General features: G+C 38.1%; 1 protein-coding gene across 21 annotated transcripts in view; it reads right to left on the bottom strand.

Moving 5' to 3' along the window:
- The window catches only part of CCSER1 (coiled-coil serine rich protein 1), a 626082-nt gene that overhangs the window by 301935 nt on the left and 297725 nt on the right, over positions 1–26422 (bottom strand). For all 21 annotated transcript variants that reach the window (XM_040065135.2, XM_058420707.1, XM_058420708.1 and 18 more), the window contains one exon: positions 4969–5046. In XM_040065135.2, coding sequence (XP_039921069.1) covers positions 4969–5046 — 78 coding nt within the window. The remainder of the gene's footprint in view (positions 1–4968; positions 5047–26422) is intronic.

Consider the following 26422-nt stretch of genomic DNA (forward strand, 5'->3'; position numbering starts at 1 on the left):
ATGACAAAATGGAAGGTTTGCACCAAAGGCAGAAAGCCGCTGTGATGAAGTGACTTTCAAAAGTCTGTGCCATAACAGCACAGGAGTCATAAAGAAAGGAAATACTGACATGGGAGATAACAATTAGGAGTGGGAGGAATTGATTAAACCACTGAAGAATGGTGACAGACTGGTTAAAAACAGCATGGAGACTGAGGCTGCAGAACAGTAAATGTGGGGTTGTGTGAGTCATACTTCTACAACACTACTCACTTTACTAGAAATATCAAAAACATCTCCAAAACAAACAAAAAACAAAACCACACAGGCTTGGGATGCTTCTCAGCAGAAGCAGAAATTGAGCTGGAGGGTGGAATGAGACAAGAGCTAATCAGGCCTCCAGCCCACTAAAGAGCAGCACTGAACCCTAACCTGCTGTATCTGCCATGGGGTCACAATGTCTCTGTATTATTGCAGTCCATTTTGAAAACAAAGCAATAAATTAAAATCTTCTCATTAAAGGAAGCAAATACATAAAATATTGGAAATAGTGCATTTAAGGTAGAGAAGGTAAATAAGCTGTCTCTGTCAACTAGCATAAGCTTGTGGAACTATAGGCTCATTCTGCTTTCATCACTGCTGAGTAAGTTATGAAAATACCTCATTCTGCACCTAGAAATATAAAGTCACACTCCCAAAGATGACTTGCCTGGGCTAACCAGCGATCATTACTGTGACTTTCATGTTGATTATTCCAAATATCTGCAGTAAAATTAAATTGTGATTACAGAACAAATGGAAAATTTATCTCTTGCTAATTGTAGGCACAAATGTCGTGAGCTGCCAGAGTCAAGCACATAAGTGACTGCAATGATTTTCAGAGCCTATCAAGCTGCAGGACAAATGGCAAAACTCTAAGTATAGACATAATTCAGTATAGACTGAATTCACTAGACCTGCAAGAGTCCTAACACTACTGAGGACTTTCAGCTTTTGCTACGTGACCTGCCACTTCTGCTTCCTTACTCTAGAAATTTGCATCAAGGGTATTAATTACAGAAGTCAGAACACAGTAGGACAATAAATGCTGAAAGAAATTCTCAGCTCCCTCAAAGGAGAAAGGAAAAAATGTAAGAATTTTCTTCTTTCGTTTAATGCCAATTAGTAAAGCATGGTTGAGATTAATCATAAAACTGAAACACAAATGAACATCGCTACAATAAATTACTATTATGGTTATTATTTACAACTTGGCTGTGGCTAATAACCAGTGAGACTGATGCTCATTACAACAGATAATGTATAATTAGCTAATATTAGATATTTGATGTACTAAATGGCTTCTTCTTAAAAGACTGTCACTATATTTTAAAATAATTTAAAAATAATAAAATACTATTGCAGTAAAGCACAGCATAATGAGTAGGAGAAAAGAACAGGTTCTAAAAAACGGATGAGGCATTGCTTAGTAAGTTGACCTTTTAGAAATACCCACTCCTTCACTTATCGTCTAAATGAAAGACAGGATTATTTTTAATTGCAGCTAATGAGAGCGGATATAAGTACTCATAATTAAAAGTCACTCACATTTGAGCCAGCTACAGTTTTGCTATTATAACATGGAATAACACTTGAGTTAAGGTTGCATGACAAATACCATTCTACTCTGTTATCATCTAAATTCTTAGTTCTGAAATATTTCAGTTGTGACATAACTTTTTCCCTAAAGACAAAGACCTAATTCTTCAAGAAATATTATGAAGGGGCAGAAGAAAAAACTTCTGTTGAAAAGAAGATCCTACCTAGGTCAAAGCTTAAGCACAAAACCACCAAAGATGATGTGTTTTTCTGAGAGGAGAAATAAACTTTTTCTAGAATATAGGAAAAGATTTTCCTTTTCAAAACACTTTTAGCCATGGAATACAGCAGAGGACTGAAAGCTGGAACACGACATAAAAATAACGCTTACTAAAAAGAAATGCCTAGGATGACTTTATCAAAAATTGTTGTAGGAAAGTTTTGCAAAAGGGTCTGTGTACATGGCTGAACCGGATTTTTTCCTAAGATTTTGAAGAGCACAACTAAGGAAGACTGCTCTGAACATCTGTGTGTTGCTAACTCCACAGGGAGAAAGAACCCAAAGCCACACAGAAGACTGGCTGTACTGCCTGCTGTGCAAAGTTGCTCTTTCCTCAAGAAAAACTGAAGCTACTGCTTACAACACTTACGGAGGAAAGGTTGCTGAATCGCATTAGCTATATGTTTATCTGGTAATTTTCTCATGGTTGCTTCTAGGATTCAGCAGCTCTGGAGCTTGCTACTTTTATTTCTTACCCAATTGTTTTCTATTTCTTTTGCTGGGTATCAGTGATAATCTTTTGAAGGTACTGTTTTAATGTAAGTAAAACAGAATTACTCAGTTGCAGTAATGGTATGTGATGGACTCAGATGGACTATCTCTTGCTGCACCGGAAAACATCTTCCTCCAAACGCCCCTGAGAAGGGTCTTACAGGATTTGGATCTTTCTGCTTAAGTCACAGCACATGCAATATATTGGGAGAACGGTAGCTGAGGTTGGTGTTAGCAGAGCTGACATGCAACTTACAAGCACTTCCAGGGAGATCTGGTTTCTAACTTTCATTAGATTAAATTCAAAACCTTAAAATGATTTTGTACAAGTTTAGGTTCTCCATATTTTTCCAGCACATATCCTGGGGGACTAAAACTGATAGGCATCTGCTTTGTTGAAAGCTGGATGTACAAGAAGAGTACAGTGACAGGATTTGTATTCTTTCCTTATGCAGAAACGCAGACTCTCTTTTGAAGGCGAATTGTTAAAATCCAAGGAAGGACAGCTCTTTCTTTGTGTAAAACCAGGTATGATTGAGAACACAGGCTTGGTTTCATTTCACAGTCTAATATAAAAGCTCATTAGCTCAGAGATCTTCAACTGTCCCAAAGAAAGGCAGTTTATAGGGCCCTGCTTCATTACACCTGTGTTTCCAGGACCACAGAATGGAATTTTATTTTCAATCTCCTTCTCTACAGCAAGGATGTGGGAAAGGTTATTATCATGTTGCTAAGGGAAATGCACCATCCCACCATCAAAAGCCAATATTATTGACTGACAGTATTCGGAGAGGGTTATGGCTTGTAAAACCAGTCATTCAAGTTACAACTGGAACTGTAGTGCTCTCTCTTGGAGTGAGTCAAAGAGAAATCTAAAAGCTGTTACATTTTATATTATTTTTATTTCTAGTAAATGATGTGAAATGCTCTTAACTTTTTTCTGGTCTGAGCTCCATTTTACTTGAATTGCAAAGGAAAATGTTTCCTGGTTTGAAAAATGCACTGAAAATGAAAGATTAAGTAATGCTCTCTGCTCTATTTTTCAGCTTCTTTTACCATTACTACTAGACTTTTAATATGAAAAACAACTTTATTGCTTTATTAGAGCAACTATTCCACTTCAAATAAGTAATTTACAACCCACTTTGGGTTACAGGAACACCATTTCCTTCAAAAAGTAAAGGCACTCCAGTGTACTTGACAGTGCCTTGATGCAAACAGAGCAATGTTTGATTACCTCAGCACTGAGAATTAATAAGTTAGATTATCTTACCTCTTCCACCTTCATCTGAGTTGAGCAACCCATTTCTTTATATGTGCCATATCTTAGTGGTCTTTCAGGCACAGGGAGACTCCACTACTGAATCTGACTTAGAATGTTGAGCAGACTTGAATGTGCATTTAAAGTGGTGTTCCAAAGAAATAGAGATGTGCACCCTGGCATCTTGGCACAACATTGCTCAATTTCAGGCAAATCTGACTGAGATAGGGGTCTTGAAAGCCTTATATCCCAAAAGAGGAATAAGATTCAGTGAATAGCTGACCACTGATATCCCATCTGTACCTCCACTGATAAAACAACTGAGCAAGCACAGTCTTCAACCCTTCTAATAGCAAGAATCAGCTGGCTGATTGTACAACTGTTGCACAGACACTGGAAATATGGGGGGGGGGGGGGGGGGGGGGAAAGAGTTGCTTTTATTGGCTTGGACAGGTCTAAAGGACACGTATTTTCTGTGCTGGAAGAACATGCAAGAGAGACACAAACTTTACATCATCAAACTTCATTAATTCCAGTTACTCAGCTTTAACTTAGCATCATCACAAAGTGACTAAAACTCAACCCAGTCAACTGATTGAATACACACAGAAGGTAGAAACTTACTCAGGAGTGAGGAAATTTTAAAAGGGATATTCCTGTGAGTGCAACTGAGTCCACATTATGACACCCAACTGAGTCAATGGTGCTGAAACCCAAGCTCCCTCTTCCTTATCTAAGTACACAAGTGGCAAGGTGACCTCTTTGTCAGATGATGCAGCACAGCTCCGAGTACCTGGGTGGCCTCAGAAGACCTCTTCCAAGAGTTAGGATCTGCCTAAGGCTATTCTGTGTCCCAGGGATGGATACCATGGTGTCAGCTGAACAAGTGACATACCGCCACTCACTCCTCACAGCTTAAACCCCATGAAGTTACGGACATTGTCCCACATCAATTATTAACTAAAATTCCAGGCCTGGGCTTCCACTGGATTTATGCCAAAACTGCTCTTTGACAGACCTTTAATGTCTCCTGGATCCTTGGAGAAACTAATCATTGTTTTGTTGAAAGATATACTTGAAATACAAAATAAAGAGAAATCTGTTGATGACACACACCTACACAGGAATGCACATATCCAAATAGGATGGTGGATAAAAACACAGTCTTAAAAATAACAGTTCACAGCTGTAGTCTGCTGGAAAAACATTAAAGACCAGGTATTTCTCAAAAATTGCATGGTATATACAGAGAACATCTGCTGATATCACAGCAACTTGAAGAAAAGGAAGAAGTAATAATAGCACTTCACAGTATAGTAGATAACATGATATGCCAAGATCAACAGACAATATTTATTATTAAATTAATTAACCGTACCTTGAAAAATAACGGCTCCTCAGGAAGGGGGCTAACAGGAAGGGAGGCTGTGCTACTAGCTGGACTCATGTCAGTACTCTGAAAGAAAAGAACACAGGAGTTTGTATTTCCAATCAAGTTCTGTGGACAACCTTCTTACATTTTGGGGGAGGAGGGATGAAAGAACATGCAAACAGCACTGAAAATCCAAATGAATTAGACTGACAACTGCAACCTGTACTTTATTTGCTTGTAATTCATTCAAGTATTTCACTAAGGGTAAGTACTCACATTTTGGTTTGAATTAACTCCCCATTCAAAGACTGAAACGTGCACAAGTACACAAACATACAGTTCATATTCGTTCATACAGAAAATTTGATTGCTCTCAAAAGAAACTATGACATAAAATATTTAATTAATTATGGGATAACTCAATAGTATATTTAGAATGAAAAATTAATAGGAAAGCAATATATTACAGGAAAATATTAGGTTCAATGTTTAAAAAAAAATTCCATTCACATTAAGTCAATACACCTTACAAGCAAGCACTAATACATGAAAAGAAACAGTGAAGACCAAAGTTATTAATCGAAATAATTCAGTATACTTCGATGGGCCAGTCAAAATGCTTGAAAGATTGACCTAGAATCCCACCCTCTTCAAATCATGTTTCAGTAACCTGTTGGTTAACATGGTCATTATTTTTATAGATGTGACAGATATTAAAACAAGTGTGTGGCTCTAAACAATATGAATGGTTATAATAATAGAACAAAACCTGGAGTTCAAAACCATATATAAACAATATCACAATTGTTCTGGAAAAAACTAGAAAAATGCTACTTCTGCAGAAAAAAAGTCCCTAAGCTCTGAAATGAAAAACTAACCACCATGACCACCAACAAAACAGAAATGAAGAATATACAAAAAAAAAAAAATCAACAAGTTTGCATGGCCTAGTAGCACATTCCTTTGCACAATGTAGCATCGCAATGCAGAATGATTTAATAAATTCAACTCATGCACTTGACTAATCCAGTACCTCTTTTTGCATCACTATGAATCTACTCTAAGTCCTTTGACAAATGCAAATTCCACAAGTGAGGCACACTGCTCCACCCAGTAATTTTTAACAGTTCATTCATCAGATGATGTTTATGGAGAGACACTGCATTTTACTCAGCCAACTGGTAGAGGATTAAAAAAGACAAAATTTTGGGTACGAAATCCTGGCATCAACTCCAAAACAGAGCAGAGAGACTTCAAAGTTAACACCCACTGAGAAAATGTGATTTAAATTAGATACCTATCAGTTTACACCATAGCTAAAAGAAAAGACAACAGTTACTTGCTAAATAATAGGGATGCAAGTAAATGAGACAGAAGGGGACCACGGTGATTATATCCTAAGAAAGAGACAGGTAATTTATAACCCACAGAAGACAGAGATGATGTTGAGGAATAAAGAGAAATTACAGCACATCAGAAGGACAGTATCTTGGTAGAATCCATTGTATTCAGAAACATTACAAATTTTACCTCAGACTCCTGCACCTGGTCATCAAGTAAACTGGCCAATAATATTTATAAATGAAGTTAAACTCAGCTGTTCTACATTAAACACAGTGCAGGTAAACTGGATACTTCTGTGGGAATCTTTTGCCTCAAATGGCAGCAGCTCAGCAGAAAACAATTTGCCTTTTAATCTACATAGAATAGAAAACAAATCAAAACAAAACAAAAACAAAACAAAACAAAACAAAAAAAAAAAAAAAAAAAAAACACCAAAAAAAACCAACTAAGAGGGGAAAAAAAAAAATCAAGCATCTGATTTCCAAAGTGAACCAAATGCACTAATTTGTAATTAAAAGTGTGCAGAAGGGCAGACCCATCTCTAAGCACCGGAACAACATCACCATGAAAATCTGCAAAGCATGATGACTGGACAGGAGCCAGCCCAGGTCTGGTGTCACACTGATTGGAACCATGCCTGAACCAAAAGGACTGTTGGGCACAGGGAGGGGTGGATTAGGAGGGGAACCACGACTATGCAGCTTCTGGACTGAAAATTATGTGAGTATGTCCACACAGGAGCACTAGCAGACAAGCCTGAGTCTGCCTGTCATGCACTCAGTGGCTCCTCCAACACCTTCAGTAATTTTCCTCTCTAAGGAAAGCAGAGCAGTATCTGTGCCTGTGTAAATTAATTGAACCCAGTGGCACTAACACAGTTTATTATAGTGGAAAATTGAGTGAGACTGTACCAAAAGGGTTGTTTCTTGAGCCATTAAAAAACCCAAACCCTTACAAACTAATCACTGCTATGAAAGATGTTGATAGCTTGCCCTCCTCAAGCGATGTATGAAGAATCTCAAACAACACCACACTTACCACTTAAATTTGCTCTCCGTGGTGTGTTTATCATAATCACACTTTGCAGTCTAAAGTTCCCCATACATATTAAAAAAAAAAAAAATCTGTGCGAGGAATTTACTCAATGGGGACTTTTTATGTGATGTTGTCTAAACCAATTGTGTTCTCAACAAAATCAGACACTCAACTTTAGGTCCAGCATTAAACTTGATGGGTTTTAGTTAAAAATTACCCACAAGATGTTATACCATTAGGCTATAATTCTATCTTGTAAGTCATCACAAATGCTAAATAAACATAATTTGTATCTTAATTCAAAATATTAAGCAAAATTAGGGCATCTAATTTTGCAGTACTTGGCTGTGCAACTATCATTTTAATATGTATCTTTTATGCACAAAATGCACAGCAGGGTTTTGTTGACTGAGCCTTTCCCATGTGTCACTGGAAACCTCTCCGTTTACCAGAGGGTAGAAAATTTGCACAGCTTTAATCACCTAAACTACTTTTTCAAATACCTCAATACCAAGCAATTCAAGTATTCCTCAGAACAACAGTTCAGAAAAATATCATCTTGTCTATGCCAAAAAATCACTGTGAGCATTTCTCTCAGTGCTCTTAGGCCATTTTTTTGTTGTTGTTTGGAACAGGCTGCTAATATCCAGAAAACCGACATTATTAGAATTTTGTCAACACTTCCTCCATGATTGCAAAGACCAATGCTCAGGTTTTATTCTAATTTCTAGAATCAGTCTAAGTATAGATCATCCTTATTATACAGTTGAACAGGTACCTTGGAATCACTGATAGGCCATGCTAACCATTTATCCTTGGAAAGCAATGATAAAACTGTGATCAGGAAGTTTCCTGATAATGAGGTAAAGGAAAGAAACAAGTCTAAGAGAACAAACTTTTCTCATTTCTACATCCATTTTGGAGATTCAGGGTCAGGATCCTGTCTGAGGACAAATGCTCATCATTTGAGCTAAATGAAAGTGAAAGCAGCTGTTTCTAGAGCTGTTTTAAAGTAGTTACAGGCTTGGTTTTGTTTTATTCCACTTGTCTCTACCTTCCTCAAAGCAGAATGTTTCACAAGCCTACCTAACAAGGTAAACTGTCTAACAGCAGATTAGAGAATGTAGTCAGCGGTTCTCCAGCAGCACAGAAGATAAGGTATGTGCTCAGTGTTAAAAACACACTCCTTTGAAAAGGACTCTTTCTTTTGAAGAGGCATCTTCCAGTCTTCAACAACCATACTATAAATGAAAGCAAATTCACCTCATAAATTCAGATCTTTCTTGCTACAAACCCTTCCCTTTAATCTGATGTTCTTTAGGAAGTGGCCTATCTATCAGCCTTCATTAATTGTGCCATAAAATAAGGACCATCCACCGGCAGAAGCCAATTTAATTTGCTACAACTGCTTTTCAACAGGCGCAAACACAGCAATGGTAGCTGGCAGACACCGACTTCTCAGGAGATCAGTATCGCAATTTATTGATCTAAGGAGTTAATACTGACAGAGAAAACCTTCAGTGGATATTAGAGCTAGAGATCCAATAAATCTTTATAATAACTGAAGAAAAGACAATCTGTGTACTTTATAGCTTTTTCTAAGGGGTAGTGAGTGAGTGTTGAAGTGACTTTCAGAGTGATAGCTTTAGTTGTACCATAAGTTATGTCAGAAAATATCATTTTATAATCTAGAAGTTGAGTAGAACTAGGAAATTAAATAAGTGCAGTCAGCAAGCTCAGTAGTGACATTTTGATATACTGAGGGTAATCAAAGACCTGCAAATGGATTTATTAATGGGTCTGCACAGCATCTTCACAAAATATTGTACTTAAATATCATTATCCCATTTTAACCATGGAAGCGAAAAGGAAGGGAAAGTTATTTGCTCAAAGCTATGAAGGGAGGTTACAAACAAAGACAGAATCATCTAGTTATTCATCCAGGATGTGCAATGCTCTCCTACACACTCCTGGAGTGCTCTGATTTCTGTAATTTCTGTATTAATGTCATGAAGAGCTTTTGCTCATAAATATACTTCCTGCAAATAAGTTTTCTATAAACAACTGAGGCCAGAAAAATAAAAATTAGGTTAGATTAAAACAAACAGTAGTTACACATTACAAGCTTTCACCTCCCACCTTCTATCAGGTTTGAGTAACACCCCCCCAACATCTCCCATCTCTCTCACTAAGAGCAGAGTCTCCTTAAAATGTGTTTTGTTATACCTATGAATACAATTCAAGCAGTTATTTATAAACCCATGTCACGTCTCCTTCCTTAGAAGATACAGTTAAATATTCTTGCTAATTGCTCATGCATGCAATTAACAGCTGAGACATTTAAGTATTATTTTCCAGTATTTGCCTGGAGCTTGCTGCTCCCATAGCTAGGAAGGCTGCATGGGTCTTGCATCTGACCTGAGTTATTATAGCTCCTGTTGCAGGGGTGAAGCATAAATTACAGCTGCTACTGTGTCTTGCTACCTCTTTTTATGCTTCATGAGGTACAGACGGCAGAGGAGACTTTCAGTGGTTCAATTACCAACTAATTCTCAATCAGCAATTAGTACACAGGCGGACAGATTAGGCCTGATGCCTCCCACAATCTAAGCAAAGGCAATCAAACTGGGAAATGTCACCTCATAAAAAATACTGATCTGTCACTTAGCAGTATTTTTATGTCCAGTTGTGGTTATTTTAGAACAGTCTGAGTTTTCAGGAAGTCTCTTAAATCTAATACTTCGCACAATATTTTTCTTCCATAAAGGAGGGGTTAGTATGAAGAACATTTTGTTGTTATTTATTTCCACTTGGAAAAAAAGCTGAAAAGATGTTTCAACCTTCTAATTAGGCCAAATCAATTAAAAAGCCCATAGCCAACAGGCAACAAAGCATACAGCGTTTGTTGAAGGGCTACTGTGTTGCAAATAGTTTAGACATAGGCTATATTTTCACACTGTTTTAAATTTAATATAAAGTTAATTTACTCAAATATTTAAATTTACCCAGTTACCTATCTCTCTTCTCCTTATATTAATTGCAAAAGCACAAAATTACCACTATTATCTGGTTTTCAGTTTCTAAAATAGCAATATGAAATTCCTTAACAAGACAGGAATGACAAGATTTGTCTTTACAAACAAGCCCTGGGTGTGCTGGTAGATAAAACCAGCACTCAGAGCTAAGTGAAACAATGGGAAGAATTCTACTGATTGATGAATGGAAAACAAGACACTTGCCTTTACAAACAAACCATAGGCTTGTTTGTAAATGAAGTTGAATATTGAAAGATGAAAGCAACAATGGGGAAAATCCATAAATCCCATAAAAATTAAAAATTAGGAGGGGTTATACATTAAAAGGGTAATCTTAGGCATTTCGGGAAGTCTGTACCTCTCAAGTACCTCAGCCAGTGGGGAAAGAGAAAGGGAAATGCGGCCGGAAAATTAGGATAAAAAGGAGGCTGCGTCCTCTGAAAAACTGAGAGACCCCAGGGGAAATGCCCCATGGCCTCTCCCTTTATTCGAATAAAGTAAAAGGACTCCTCTGTCTTCTTTTTGGACATAAACCTCTGGTGTTCGTGGATTAATCTTCCTAACAAACACAAAAATAAGTTGATAGCTAGGACAACACCTTAATAGATGTTTTGAAATTTATTAATGAAGTAGAAAGCTGAACTACTGAGAATGGGAGGTTGCTGGTTTACAATTGCGTGCATACAGAGTGGGGAAAAAAGGCAGTTTTTATAAGCACAGAAATATTACAAGACAATGACATCTCATTACATAACTAATGCATTTATTTAACAGCAAATATATCTTCCTTTCTAATCTTTATTTTCACCTGGATTTCATCTTTAGCTCATCCTCCCAGTCTGTCTTTTCTCCCTGCTTTCCTCCACAAAACTCATAATAAACAGAGACACAAATTTCCATGTCGGACAACTTCCTGGCACAGAGAGGTCACACAAAGGGTCCTTCAATATGCAGGAGAAAACCATTTTTACCTTCCCAACAGCAAATTCACTGCAAGTTAAGCTCTAAAAATCCCCTTCAAGAAAGCAGAATCTAATTCCAGGACTAATCTGGACAATGTCTTTGGGGTTAACATCTCTTTGAGAGGGGACCCACAGGATCATCAATGACTGTCACTCTCTCACTTGGGACTGCTAGCATGACACATGATATTAAATGAAACTCCAGTCATATTTTTATCCTAACGAAAACCAGGGGGTTGCTTTCACAGATGCAAATGCTTTGTTGACAACACAGTGGAGAACTGATTTCCTTAAGCAAAACTCTACTCCCTCTTCAGTTTCTATTGTTTCTTTCATACTTCATTGACTATACTATCCAGCCTTGACATTTTGTTATTGTATATTCCTCCCTAATAATATCATATAAAATCAGCTTTTTCTGCTCTTTCAGCAGGCAATTGAGAGAACCAAGTGCTCTCCTGGGATTTTAATCTGCAGGCTGCCTATTTCAATTGCTTTTCTTTCCTTGCAGGAGATCTTTCAGGTTCAAATGCACACTTTTTTTTTCTCAAACTGCTTTCAGCTTTGTAGAAAATAGACAGTAGACAGTTGTCTCTCACAGTACATTCAGTGTGGGGTTTTTTTTAACTCCAGTCACAAAGATTCTTTCTCCAAAGCCTGCATCACAGCACTTACAGTAACTACCTGATACTCCACAGCACAGTCATAATCCGAATCTGAAAGAAAATGTCTGGTCTGCATACGCCCAAAGAAGAGGCTATCAGCTGAGAACCTTTGGGCTCTCTCAAACTTCTACACCTTTCCTACACAGAGATCCATTGTTTTCCAGCACTTCCAAATAAAACACTTAGAACAGAACTAATCAATTAATCAAACTGAGAGGAGTCAAATCAGAGACCAGAACTGACTCCTCTCCCTCCCGTACACACACCGGCATGTTATGCATCATTACATAACATAACATACCGGGACCAAGATACAAGGTGGAATTGAAAAGGACCAGATATAATACAAACAATAAATGCACCCACAATTACATTAAAGAGGATAAAAGTATAAACAGAATATACATTTATTTGCTGCTGGATATGGGGAAGCAACTGTCTTGACGGGTTAGGAAATAAATGTCCCCCGAACCAAGTTAGTCTCAAAGTTCCTCTGAAGTACCCACATATGGCCACTTCTGAAGCCAGACAGATTTAGGTGCCAGTTTCAGCAGAACAGCTCCTATGCTCACAATTCACGGTTCTCCACAAAGCTCTGAAACTTGTTTGTGATCTCCTTACATCCAATGTCTTTTTTAGTCTACAAAAGACACAATTCCTTCAAGACAAAAATCTATTTGTACTTGCTATTAATGAACACCTTTCTTCAAGGCACACTTTTTAACATACACTAAACTCACATCCAAAAACCACACATGCTTTACTGTCCAGTATATCCCTTTTCCGATAAGCACATAGGGATATAACTGGGGTATCTCCTCCAATATTTTGGTCAGTTAACTGACTACCATTTCCCTGACTTAGAGTGCTTTCATCTAAATAAGGACAATGTTTCATAATTTTGACAAAACTCATTTTTTAAGTCTGAACACAAAAAACCCAACCTGACTTTCATTAATATTTTTCTGCTAAATTGTCCAGTTGTTTGCTAAGTTTATTTTACTTTATAAGCATCATGGACAACTTTGCCCGAGTTTCACAACTGTGTTTTAATCTGAAGCTATGTTTTGTTTTTCTGTAATTCCCAAAAAAGACTCAGATGCCTTCAATTGCTATGCATTCCACTGAGGTTCTAACAAGCTATTTTGCACTTCCTAAATGTTGTGATTGCAATTTTTCTCACTTCTTCATCAGTTCTCAGAAGGGGTTTTACCATTTCAGCATGGAACCACTCCTGACAGGGAATTTTAATTTTTTAGATGCAGTAGTTTCCTTCTCAAAACTGTTTAAATTACCCAATAACAGCTTAAAGGAAACATTTTAAACATCTGTATGTATCAGCTACTAAATCAAGGAAGACAGGCTGGGTGTTTTTTCACACTACATGATAAGAAACAAGTGACATTTTACAATTTGATAGACATTTTTCCTGGCTGCAGCACTTCTGTATAATGTTGACAGAAGTAAAAGCTAAAAAAAACTAGTGAGTTTTGTTATGTTATTTGCTTCACAGTGTTTTCAATAGTAGTGTTCTTTAATGACTTTTGAAAGTTGAATCTATGTGGCATATATGTATGAGGCAACAATTCATCTTCTGCAATGTAGAGATTCTGATTACCACAGAGAGTTTCTAGAATTCTAAGCTCACTCTTTAGTTTAAGAAGCAGATTTCACAGTGGAGCTGGTCAAGGTAGAACAAAAATTCCTCAATTTGGTAAAAATGTAGAATGCTGAGTTTTCATCTTTAGGCATCAGCTTTCATTCTTAAGGGAAGGATTAAGGGTAAGCACAACAGGAACTTCAACTCCCACCCTGGCAGAAGGCTCAGTACAAACTAAGCCAACTGGAGTAAGCTCTCCACAGTCCTTCCAGCTCCACTTATTCTCCCCTCTACTTTCCAGTGCTGACCAAGATCTTCCTGTGCTGGACCCCCAGAGCTGATGCAGCTCTGCAGGTGGGGTCCCACCAGAGCAGAGCAGAGGGGCAGAATCCCCTCCCTTCCCTGCTGCCCACACGGCTTTGGATGCAGCCCAGCACACAACTGGCTTTCTGGGCAGTCAGTGCCCATTGCCAGATCATGTCCTGCCTCTCCATCCAGCAGCACTCCCAAGACTATCTGCTCTTTCTTACATCACAGTTTACTTGCACAGCATCTCCTATTCCCATTCCTCCCACTTCTGCACCCATTCCATCACCAACACTAGCCTTGTTGTGCCATCCATCTGAACCTGAAAGTACTTTCACCTTCTCTACCTTTCTCCTTTCTCTTGGCCATTTAGTCTGTATAGAGGCTAATACCTAGATTAAAGTACATCTAATATATCTACAGTATATACTTAGATACAAAAATACAATATCAATTAAAGGAATCCTTCCATAGCTGTTGTGATGTAGCTGCCATACAATTAGTTTGCTACTGAAAAGATACATACACAGTGAAGCTAGTCAAATAATGAATGAGAAAGTAGGGTTTTGCTACAGAGAATTTTAATTTTGTCACAACTCTCAGCCTCAAGCACTGTGAAGTCTGGGGAGGCCAAGCTACACTGTTTAAGAAACATACCATTTGCAAAGGAATTGAGGAGTTAAAAGCGTCTATATTAGTACTTAGGCACTGCATTATTGTTATTTTTAGAGCCCTCAGCTGAGCCATTTTTTTATTTTTATGTTTTGCAAAAGAATTATATCCTAAATTTACTGAGATATCTGAGTAGCATTTTATTAAGCCATTAGCAATAAAATATTCATTTTCCATTTATATTATGTCCAGGAATACAAATGAGCATAATTTCTTCCTACCCTTCAATATTAATAGGGCAACCAGGGAGAAAAATTGAACACACCTTTCACCTTCATTTAGCTACAATAAAACATAAAGAGCCTTTCAAATGAAAAACAACTTAAAAATAATAATACTGTATGTTTTCTTTGGAGGCATTGTTACAGGCATCTCCACTACCATGTTTATATGTTTTATTCTTTTTTTCTAGTTTTGTAATTCCACAAAGCAAGGTTAAGGTACTGGCTCCGTCACCATGTGATGAATCAGTATTCCTTGAAACAGCTTTGGTAAAACTACAAAAATAAATCAGCAAGAGACAAAAGAAAGGAGGAGACATGTTAACAAACTCCTATAGGCCAGGAGTTTATCCATACTCACATTATGCCATGGAGCAGTTGGCACACATCTGATCACTTATCTGATGGCAACCTCTCTGCACAGCACCAGAAAGTTACTTTTATCTCCTTTTATCTCCAATTACTTATGCTCCTTTTCCCCCTGCTTTCCACAGCTATGACTTTAGCTTTCAGCAGCTGCCACTGCTTACAAGAACCTCTGTAGGCTCAACTATGGGTAAAAACAGAAGCTTTCCTCAGCAGAGCTGCTGAATCTTTCCCTGCTTCCCGCCACAGAGGTGATGGCAGGTGCTAACACCTCCTGGCTGCTGCACAGAGGCCCTGTAGTTGTCCTTGCTGCCATCCCCACCTATAAGCAAAAGCTGGTCAGTCCTCTGTCTTCTTACTAAAATCCTCAAGAACTCCAAAAGAAACAGACATCCAAAAGCAGATAAAATAATCCCCTGAGAGATCACAGGTAGCAGAAATACCCTGGGCTGAAATGATGTCCACCAGCAGAGCTGGCTTGAAAAGCCTGGCTCATAACTATTCCTGTTGAACTCTAGCACTTATCCTACAGCTGCTCTCAACATTCCAGGACTGAGAAGTTCACTAAGAAAGTTCACCAGTCTGCTTTTTCATGTCTCTTAAAGTTGGGGCAATTTACTATGTCTGCATCAGATACTGCATACAAAGAAGAATCTTGAAAAGGAGATTGCCCTGAGAATAGAGGCAAATGTTTTTTTGCACTGGAATACAGAAAAAAGATAAAATATAAGAAACTTTAAGCACATACATTGAAGATGCAAAAACATACTCATGGAACACTGCATTTTCAACAGAAGAAATACTAAAATCAATATCGCCCATGTCTATCTATTTCATTGTAACTTTCAGTTAATGGCCATAGACCTTTCTTGCCCTAAGTTCTGCACCAATCAAAGCACATGATGAGGGCCTTTAAAAGCTTCTCAGTATTTTTTTTTTTTAACATACAGTACTCATATTGCAATGCTGGGGTGTTCCAAGGGGTCTGGAAGCCACGCACCTATGCTCAGATGAAAATTCTACTGCCAGGTTTCAATCATTTCTCGTCTAATGCCTCCGTTTCTTTCACTCAGTTCTGATCACTCTTCAGTAGCATAAAGTCTAAATGGTTCCTGTATTAAAAGGCAGCAGACAGCTGCCCAGAAGCAGTTCTAATCCTTGTCCTAAGCAGAGACAGAGTTCAGTACCAGGAGCTCTGAAAAAACCTTACATTAAACAAAACCCCATCAATACACATTTTTAAAAAAGAAGAATTTGCAACTTTTACTAATGGCTCTTACCACCAAGATAATAATAGTGAATACAAGTTACTTTTCCATCACTTTTAATTTGCTTGTTTTTTGCAGATTAGAGTGCATCATAGCTAGAATGCAGAAAAAAAAAATAAAAATAAAGCCATGTTGTAGCTTTTGAATAGATGCAAGCAAAAATCCAACACAAAATCCTCATAATTTAAGTATGGTTTTCCTGAAGGGAAATTAAAATTCTCATAGGATTCTTGATGAATATTTTAAAAAGGTTTTAGGCAGATACCTGAAGTAAAAATACTATATTCAAGGAAGCTACTTACAGGTATATGTTTCTCAGAGGATTTCTACAAAATGACACAAAATAAAAACAAGGACTGGTATTATTTGCATCTGTTTACCACAAGTTACCTAAAACAGAAGTATTTTGTATTTAAAATGTCACCAGTAAGTGTTTTTTAAATGCCACTAGGCTCCAAGCTTCAAGGTGTGATAGACACCCTGGAAGGACTGGATGCCACCCAAAGGGACCTGGACAAGGTCAAGAAGCGGGCCCATGGGAATCTCACGTGGTTCAAGAAGACCAAACGCAAGGTGCTGCACCTGGACTGGGACAACCCCTGATGGCAGCACAGGCTGGGGGATGAAGCCACAGAAAACAGAAAGGTTGAGAGAAGTGGGTTTGTTCAGCCTAGAGAAGGCTCCAGGCAGATCTCACCGCAGCCTTTCAATACTTGAAGGGGGCCTGTAAGAAAAGTGGGGATAGACTTAAGTAGGGGGTGGTGGGATAGAACAAAGGGCAATGGTTCTAAACAAAAAGAGAGTAGATTTACCTTAGATATAAGGAAGAAGTTTCTTACTATGCAGGTGATGAACCACTGGAACAGGTCGCATTGAGAGGCGGTACCCCATCCCTGGAAACACTCAAGGTCAGGTTGGATGGGGCTCCGAGCAACCTGATCTAGTGGAAAGTGTCCCTTCAACTGATTGTAGGAGATTGGACTAGATAACCTTTAAAGGGCTTGTTTAGTTTTTTTGCATTGAACACAGGATATCACACAATTCCAAATCTTCCAAAGACAAGCACATGCCTTCAACAGATTAATGAAACAGTGACTTAGGCCCAACAGTCAAAAATCTAAGTTACTGATGTTCCTATTTTGCAAGCCATTTCAAGCAGATGAAGGGTACTGCCTGCATGGAGTGTCATGTAGAAATAGGGCCTGAAACGGTGAACAACAAAGATCAATTTATGGAATCAACAGAAGTGGAAAAATACAAGGAAAAATTATGCAGGGGAAAAAAATGTAAAAATGCATGAACATCAGAAAAACATTGATAACTTTATTTTTTATTTTCTATTTCGAGCAGTAGGATCACTTCTGCAGTCTAATTTGCATTTATTTATAAATAAAACTGATTAATGCTTTATAGTAAAAAATGAATTCAAATTTCAATTCTTACGATAATTTAAACACTTTTCAAGAGAAACATGTTTTTCTTCAGCTGCTTGTCATTTAAATCTGAACCTCAGGTGCACAAATTTAACCTTTATCTTACACCACTTGTATAGGCAAGGCTAAATTAATCTGTGAGCCCAAGCCAGCCAGTTCTTCCAGGACTGAAGTTATCTCCTCCCCAATGGACTTGCAGGCAGGGACCTACTACTGCAGTTAGTCAGGACATGAACATACAGAGAATGATTTGCTCTGATCTAACTTTCCCCAAGAAAAATTCTTCACATAATTGCCAGTGTGAAATACAACTGAACTGTTTTAAAACTGGAAGAAACCAATCGCTCTGTAAATGCAAATTGTAACTGTGCAACAAGCACCTCCTCTGGATAAAAACCAATTTTTTCCACCCCCTCATGCTTTACATTTTTAAAGCAAAATAGGGAAACTGAAGATTTGAAAAAGTCAAAGCCTTTTGTACACCGCCATGCAATTCTCCAGCTAAAAGTACTGTATTCTTAACAATTGAGCCTAAGGTTTGCTGAGCGATTATTATCAGAATAATTTCTAAAAATAGCATCAATTGCTAGATGCTGTGAGGAAAGAGAAAAGGGTGTGATTACTGAAAAACAAGCCTGAAAAAAAGAATTTATGTCTTTTGTGCTTATTTTGACACAATCTTTTCAACATTTGACTTGCTGAATTTCAGCTGCCTACACAAAGATACACCACTCATTTGACATATTATGTTTAAAGAAAACGTTCCTTATTTTTACATGTTTTGTGAAATATGGAGTCTCAGGTCTTTTTATCCTAAGCATACAAAGGAATAAAATTCAACAGCATGCTGAGTGAAAATAATAAAATACTATGTTGCTATAGAAATCTCAGAAATTGATGACAAAAGTCACATCTCTCGAATTTCAAGAGTATATTAAATACTAACTAATTTGCAAAAAATACAGTATTATTTTTCACGCATTAGAAAGTCACAGAACAAATCTGAAAAACCACACACCTCTCAAGAAAAGATTTGCCCTACAACTCAATCATGAGCTGTCCACTTTCTGTTTATTCTTCATGAAGAATGGGTGGGAGCAGGCTTCTAATGCTGCATGATTGCCTTGTGAAGAAATCACTTCTCAGATGTGTTTTTGAAGGCCAACAGACTAGTACAGAGACATTTTGTTTCTGGTTGCTAGGGGATACAGAAGACCATTTCCACAGAGTGACTCATGAGCGCATTTGAAAAATGGCATTAGCAGGAATTTCACCGATGTGTGGACATCTCTTTCTCACCTTCAGTGATCCTGCAGTGACCTACAGGCCCGGTGTAGATTGAGGTACTTGGGGGGTTTTAATTGTCAGTAATCCTCTATCTCCATGGCCTTTACAAAGAATATACTTCCCCATTTGCACATCCAAAACTTACAAGCAGAATTATACAGAGGCTGAAACCCTTCTTTTGAACAACTACTCATGTAATTCACAACCTATTCAATTCTATATAATGCATACATGCAGAGTAAAATTTGGTATGACTGAAGTCTCATATAACATGATTTTCACCCAGTTAAATGGCAACAGAAGACTTTACAAACAATGGGACAGCAGTATCCCACAATTTACTCTACTCCAGTGGTTTCAGTCAGCAGTCTGATGTGTGGGTTTTGTGTAAGTCCACTTGCACACCACATATGGGGACTTCCATAAAAAGCAACGTCAGTTGCAGTTAATTTCCACTGAGCAACAGAAACTTGGAGAAGGGAAGGAAAGCCTTCAAAAGATAATTTCTCTGGTATGAAAGAACTATGTCAGACCAAAAACAGACTTTGCTGCTTACTAAAGGACTGTGTCAATAAGACAGCTCCTGAAAAACATCTCAGTAGCATACCATCAACAAGTTTTGTATCAGACTTTCATTAGTAATTCTGTAAATTTTACATATTTTATTGTCAAAAAGACAAATATTTCAGGAGGCAAAAATTAATAGGGAAGTCTTTATTCTATCTTTATCAGTTCAGCTGATGCCTGAACTGCTTGCTGTGATGTGCTCCTCATATGAAGGATCACTGAGAAGAACTGAGAACTAAGGCATTTTACTGGAGCATTTTTGTAAGAGTGAAAAATCAGGAAGCTAAACAAAAAGGCATGCTAACGGTGTAATTGATTCCAGTGCAGTGCACATAATTAATTGCAGAAGTACATTGCAAGGTAAAGTTAGGATGGATTTATCAGGGCAATAAACAACATTACATGTGGCTACACAGGAGGTTTATCTCTCAGCCCACTCAGATTTAGTTTCAACAAAACAAGAATTGGCTGTAGAAGATTATGAAATCGCCAAGTTAACCTTTTATTTGATAGATTAATGTAGTCAGATGAGATGATTCAGTGAGGTGTGAATGAAGCAAAGGACACTGATGTGATTGATGGCATCCGACAGCGTGCTGGTGAGAGAGCCAGGGCATTCTGTACTGCAGAAACCACTCAAGAGTCAGAAGCAGGAGACAAACACCCAGTGATGCCAAAAAGGACAAGGCTTGAAGAACAATGTCCTAAGTGGTTGGCAGATCTAAAATAGGGGTAATGGAGCAAAGGTTTTAAAGTGAAGGAGATAAGGATGGACTTAAGCAAAGGCTGACTGGAGAGGCAGAAGTCTAAGCACAGCATTCTTCGTAAATCTGAAAGAAGCCAATAAAGCAGTCCCAGGGTCATTTGAGTTACTACAGAAGACATTAAAACAGGCTTGTGTTGTGATAACTAAGGCATGGGAGAGGCTGGGGAGAACAAGTAGGAGGAAACACTTGCAGTATGTTTTCTGTATCAAGCTAAAAGAAATAAAGGGTCTGACTGGGGCAAGTGGGGAGACTGCACAATAAAGACAAGTGAGGATCTTGATAAGGCCTAAACATATACCCCAATGGAAGTTAGAAAGGAAAGGAATTCAAGAGGGAAGCAGAAGAAGGTATTGCCCCATTTATTCTCTCTGAAGGGAGCAAAGAACACAAATAAATAAAGCAACACAGCAGCCTCAATACTTGGTTTGTTCCAGGAATGGACTTCTTCAGGAATGGACTTCTTCAGTTTTACAACGTGCTACACAAAACAGTCTGAGGCCCACACCCCACCCCCACCCCCCAAAAAAAAGCTACTCCTATCCCAATAACATTGATATTGTACAATATCCCAACTGCACAGTTTCATGTGCATGTTCTAATACGGCTTGTGCATGTTACCATAGTACTGCTAGATCTGAAAATAAAATTTAAAAATGGCAAAATAAAGATTAGGCACTAAGATCAGTCTGAGACACTAGCCAGTATAAAGGATAAAACCATTTCATGTGCTTACAATTAATACAAAGAAAACCAAACTAAACTATATTAGCACAGGCTATATTAATGCAAGTGTTCTTCACCTTGATCAACAATATTTTTGACTAAGGAAAAAAAAAACAACGTATGGTTTTGTCTCTCTATCCATCCGTTCTCTACACAAACTCTACTTCACTTTCCATGATGCTTAAACAAAGCAAAAGGAGATTTTACTTTCCTGCAGGAACACCCTATAACACAGATGAAAATAGAGATAAGCAATGATGTCTTGTGAGTTACTTTATAGTGCTCAGTGCAATATATAGTGTGATACAAATGCAATTAACCAGGTAATTAGACTGACTTCTTTTCCCAGCAGAGCTCACCGTTTGGTTTTTACTCTCAGATAACACATTGATATTACATGCAAACCACCTAGTTTTTAACACACTTTCTCTAAACTCCAAAAGGAAGGGAAATGTCAATTTAAGATCAAGAAGCCTATCAGAGAAGGAAATGGAAAGCAGAAACCATGATACTTACTGGTGTATTTAACAATATTAACCCAGCAAGAGCACAAAATAAAAAAAAAAACCCACAAGTATCATGTGAAAGAGCTCTTCACTGTCTTGCAATAATATAAAACTAAATTTATATTAGACAAGTTCCCATGGTTCATCTACATGGTTTTGTTCTAACAGCTGAAGGGGAAACACGTAAACTAAAGATCTAACAAATGATGAAAGATTTCAGTTTATCTTACTGATTTTGGCTGGCACACAATTAAAGTTACTCACATGTCTGCACTTAATTGTTTCCAAGATTAGGCCTCCAGGTACACACAAGACAGCTTGTAATGACACCTACAGGCAGCCTGCCAAACGCTTTTCATTTTAAAGAATTCCTCTGACCTTTTCTTCAAAGCTTTCATGCACCCCTCTTCTCTGCAAGTCTTTAGTATTTAGTTCAGAAAACAGCCTTGAACTGAAGAAGAGACTTTTGTCTCAAGAAATCTTGCTAAGGTATAAACCACTTAAAAGTACAATTTCACTACACCTTTTTCACAATCCCTGGGAAAATGTTGGCATCATCCAGCCCATCAAAACAAAATCCAAAAAACTTAGCTCATTGCTCTACTGAAATACCATTGTGTGCTACTGAATCCGTAAGGAAATAGCTGTGAGCTGTCAGTGGGAGGACACTGTCCATTTGCTGAATCATACAAACCAATTTCTACCAGGAAATAAAGAACTTTACACTTGAATTGAACCATAAAGTGAAATCTATGGACACACAAAAACCTCCTGAAAATGAAATTTTAGGACACCACACCTAGATTATATGTGATCTTTATCACCTAGAACTGTAGTAGCACATACCAGACGCAAGAACCACTTACAAGGAAAATATTCAGGACCATCAGGTTCAAACTGTCATACTTACATGTTTACATTTCAGCTGTGCTTCCTGACTGCTGATGTAGCTGACAATCACAGACACGTGGGCAATTGCTGTGAGCAGGCAGGAGATGCAGGAAATTCCTGAGAATTGCACATGACACGTATAGGATGTTGGAATCAAAATGTGCTCACTGTATCTGCCAGCAGTTATCAGCCCTTTTCTGATGGGATATATATTTTCTGATGCACACATGGGAACTTGGGAGGAAATTCTCTGAAGATGAAGTGCTACAGCAGTTCCTTGTGGGTTGGCACGGAAAGACACCAAAGTTGCTTTCAGTTTGAAGGGCAGCCTAGGAAAAGGGTGCCATGCACTGAAGTTCCCCTGTGCCTTAATACTGGTGACCCTCAGATCAAGGGCAGCGAACAGTTTTGTCCTAATGCCCCTGCTCTTTTCCTACAAGGTGACCATTTCACAGGGTTTGAAAGTTAGACACCTCAGCTATCTGATCATGTTCTTCAGTCTCAAAATGTGGGCAAAATAAACAAAGACTTAAGAGATCTCACAAAACATAAAGTTGTGAAAACAAAATCAACTGTAAAGCTTTCTTATTACAGTTTAACATTACTCAGCAGTCATTAGCACGCTTGTTTATTCAGCACCATGAATGTTCTTCCCATGCTGTTCTAATACACTAAAGAGATTAGCTATGACTCCTTTTCAAGATGAAAGGGGTTGCTACCAAGCTTTGTCTGTTGATCTGAAGCCAGAGAGTGAGATTGCAGGCTCAGAACCTCAGCTCTGTGCTGGCTGAAAAGCAAGCTTCACCTGACACAGTCATTTTTCATCCCAAGTGACCACCTCTCTGGAAGCATCAATGAGAAGAGGGCGAGATGCAGGAGCACAGAAAAGAAGCCTGCACCAGAAAAGCGATGAAGATGGATCGAGGCTGCCACAGACAGACCACACAGACTGAGGTTGTTTACGTGCTCGTTTGCACGGGCAAATTTAGCCACGTGTAAGCATTCAGTCTGTGTGTAACAGGCATGCTAAAGCCAAGTCTTCATCCACTGCCAAGGAGACAAAATGGTTATTGGAACCAGCACGGTCATGGCAATGATATTTCATCTGATTAATACTGCACGTTGCCTACTGAAACCATCATCCATGAAGATTAGGCGAGAATATATACCCTTTATGCATATTTATTTTTAAGTGCAGATGTCTGTAAGCTGGTCTATATAACAGATGTTATAGCAGAATACTAATCAACAATTTTTAAGTTGCTTTTTATAAAGTTCACTGCCTTGAAATTACAACTCCACTTAAGCAAAAAGCATTCCAGATGAACGCCCCCTTAGTGGTAACAAATCACAGGTTTCAGAAGAGGTTTTGATACTCTAATATTTCTGCCCTCTACAAATTGCAGAGAACGATTAACTGTAAAGAGGGCAAGTTAGGAAGTAAACAGAGCCCAAAGACCTGCAAGTCTCTCTGCTTTGACTGATTCCTCCAGGATGTCTAGCAGCCCTTCAGACTTGCTAAAATAAATTTTAGGCTCAAGTATCAATCACATTTTTCAAGGACTTTTGGCTAGTCCCAAGGAAACAAAGAGAGTATGCCAAACTGGTTATTATCCTCATCAGAGCAGATCAGCTCAAACAAACTGAGTAATAGCTGCTTCTGCTGAAACTGATTGAGCAAACGCCTTCATTCTGCTGCTTAGCTAACCAGCACTTAGTGATTCCTGTCTGCAAGACTTTCAGACACGAAACCAACCCCCCTTACCCCACTTGCTCTGCGATGGATAAAGACAGTAACATGGACGTATATTTTGTTATATCACAGTGATAATTAAACCCAGTAACAATGAATTCATTTTGGCAAAGATGATGCAAAGAGCAAACAAATGGCCCAAAGATCCAAGCTCCCATTGATGATGCAGTACTTATCTTGTATTTGCCAGTAACTCTAATCAGAGCTTCACCCACACAATCTTTTTTCACCCTTATTAGCTTTAATCACTTGCTCACAGACCACGAAGAGCTTATGAAGCAAAATGAACCATAAGAGCAATGCAAACACATCAATGTAACAGAAACACTTTCTTCGTGAAAGCAACTTATTTTGCAGAGGTTGAATCAGGCTGAATTAAGAAACAATAACAGAGAATTAAAGCAAACTCTATAAATTTGGGTGGAAAAAATGAGAAATACAGCAGCAGTACATGTTAACTAGGCACTATGATGATAATATACTTCCATATCCTACTATCTCCACGTGGCATTAAAGTCTTCTGTAAGATATTGGGATGCTTTGTACTAAATTTTCAAAATTTTCAAGTGCTAACTGGAATTATTGTTGGCACTCTCTTAATGGAAAAAACTAAATCACTGATATCTACCCCTGAATTGTGATGGAAGAAAAAGAAGCAAAAGGAAGTGATTATAAAGCACTATAACCCTTCATCACCTGCTCAGCTTAGAAAGCAACTTGCTCAACAAGCAGTTAAGTAATGATATGTTTCATTTTTCTGCAGCACATATGGTGAAGAAGTTACAAAAACTGACTAATTTTGAGCTCCCAAACTCAAAGACATAAGCCTACAAACAGTAAAGGAGCACCATGCTGATCCTCATCTCAGCAAATCCAGATACTTGTAAAGCTAACATGGAGTGTGCAGCCTTAACTTGAAAAGGGTGATTATTTAGCCTAATCTCTTTCCAAATTAATATTGCAGAGTATCACAATTACATCAGTTCTGTTAGGCTTTCACATGATATTCCGCATGGTTCCTCCCAGGGCTTGGCAGCCTCCTCTCCAGCACCTGTTTCTTGTAAATTGTAAAACTCCTCTTCTCTCTGAGGACAGTCAGAGGCCTGTTCCCAGTCTTCTGTGTCATGGATGTAGCAGAGACTTTTCTCATATTCTGTCCTTATTCACAAGGAGCTCTGATTAAAAAAAAAAATCCTTCTTTGTTTAGACACTCACAGCACTTAACCATTAGAGCAGAACCAATCCAAAAGAGCCCAAATAAAGACATACACAAACACACTACAATATATAAAAACCCTGAACTCTATTGACTTCCTAACACAACACAAATAGGTTTGAAAAATGTAAGGACTCAAAGAGAAAAAATAAAAGCAAATAGCTTTCATTATGGGAAGTTCAGATGCCCTAGAGGCTCTCTCTCCAGTGCTTTCAATTGCTGATGCTGGTCTTCAGCATTTATTAATTGTTTTGAATTTCAAGGATGGCCCAAGAGGTACATCAATTTAGGTTTTAGGTGTCCTTGACACAAATCCAAAGTGCAAATATTTGGGACAGATGCTTTCGCTCAGAAATTTTTAACAGATACATCTCATTAAAAAACCTCCTTTCTCAGTGATGCTAAAGCCATTTATAAAATTCACTTTCACCAAAAATTCCCATTCTACATTTGACACTAGTCTATCATGAATAAAGGCAATACAATCCAGCATACATGCCCACACAAGGAGTGCCATATCAAATTCAATAAAACCCCACAGCTGGGAGTACTTAGTCTGATGAGTTACACAAGCCATTCCATCCCTGTCTCATGTTTAGGGATACTCATGATAGCTCAGGAGAAATAGTGTGAGTGAAGTCCTTAAACGCAAAATATCACAATAAATGCCTACAGAAGAGAAAGGACTAGAGAGAAAGGCAGAATAGAAGAAAGGAAGCCAAGTTCCAGAAATTTTCTACCTTACAGCAAAGTTCCTTATGAAAACAGGCTTCCAGAAGGAAGCAGAGCATTGATTCTTTTAATTAAACAGTTTGGCTCCCAACTACTTGTAGCTGTTAATAT

Source organism: Hirundo rustica, chromosome 5 (genome assembly GCF_015227805.2).
Source record: "Hirundo rustica isolate bHirRus1 chromosome 5, bHirRus1.pri.v3, whole genome shotgun sequence".
Lineage (NCBI taxonomy): Eukaryota > Metazoa > Chordata > Aves > Passeriformes > Hirundinidae > Hirundo > Hirundo rustica.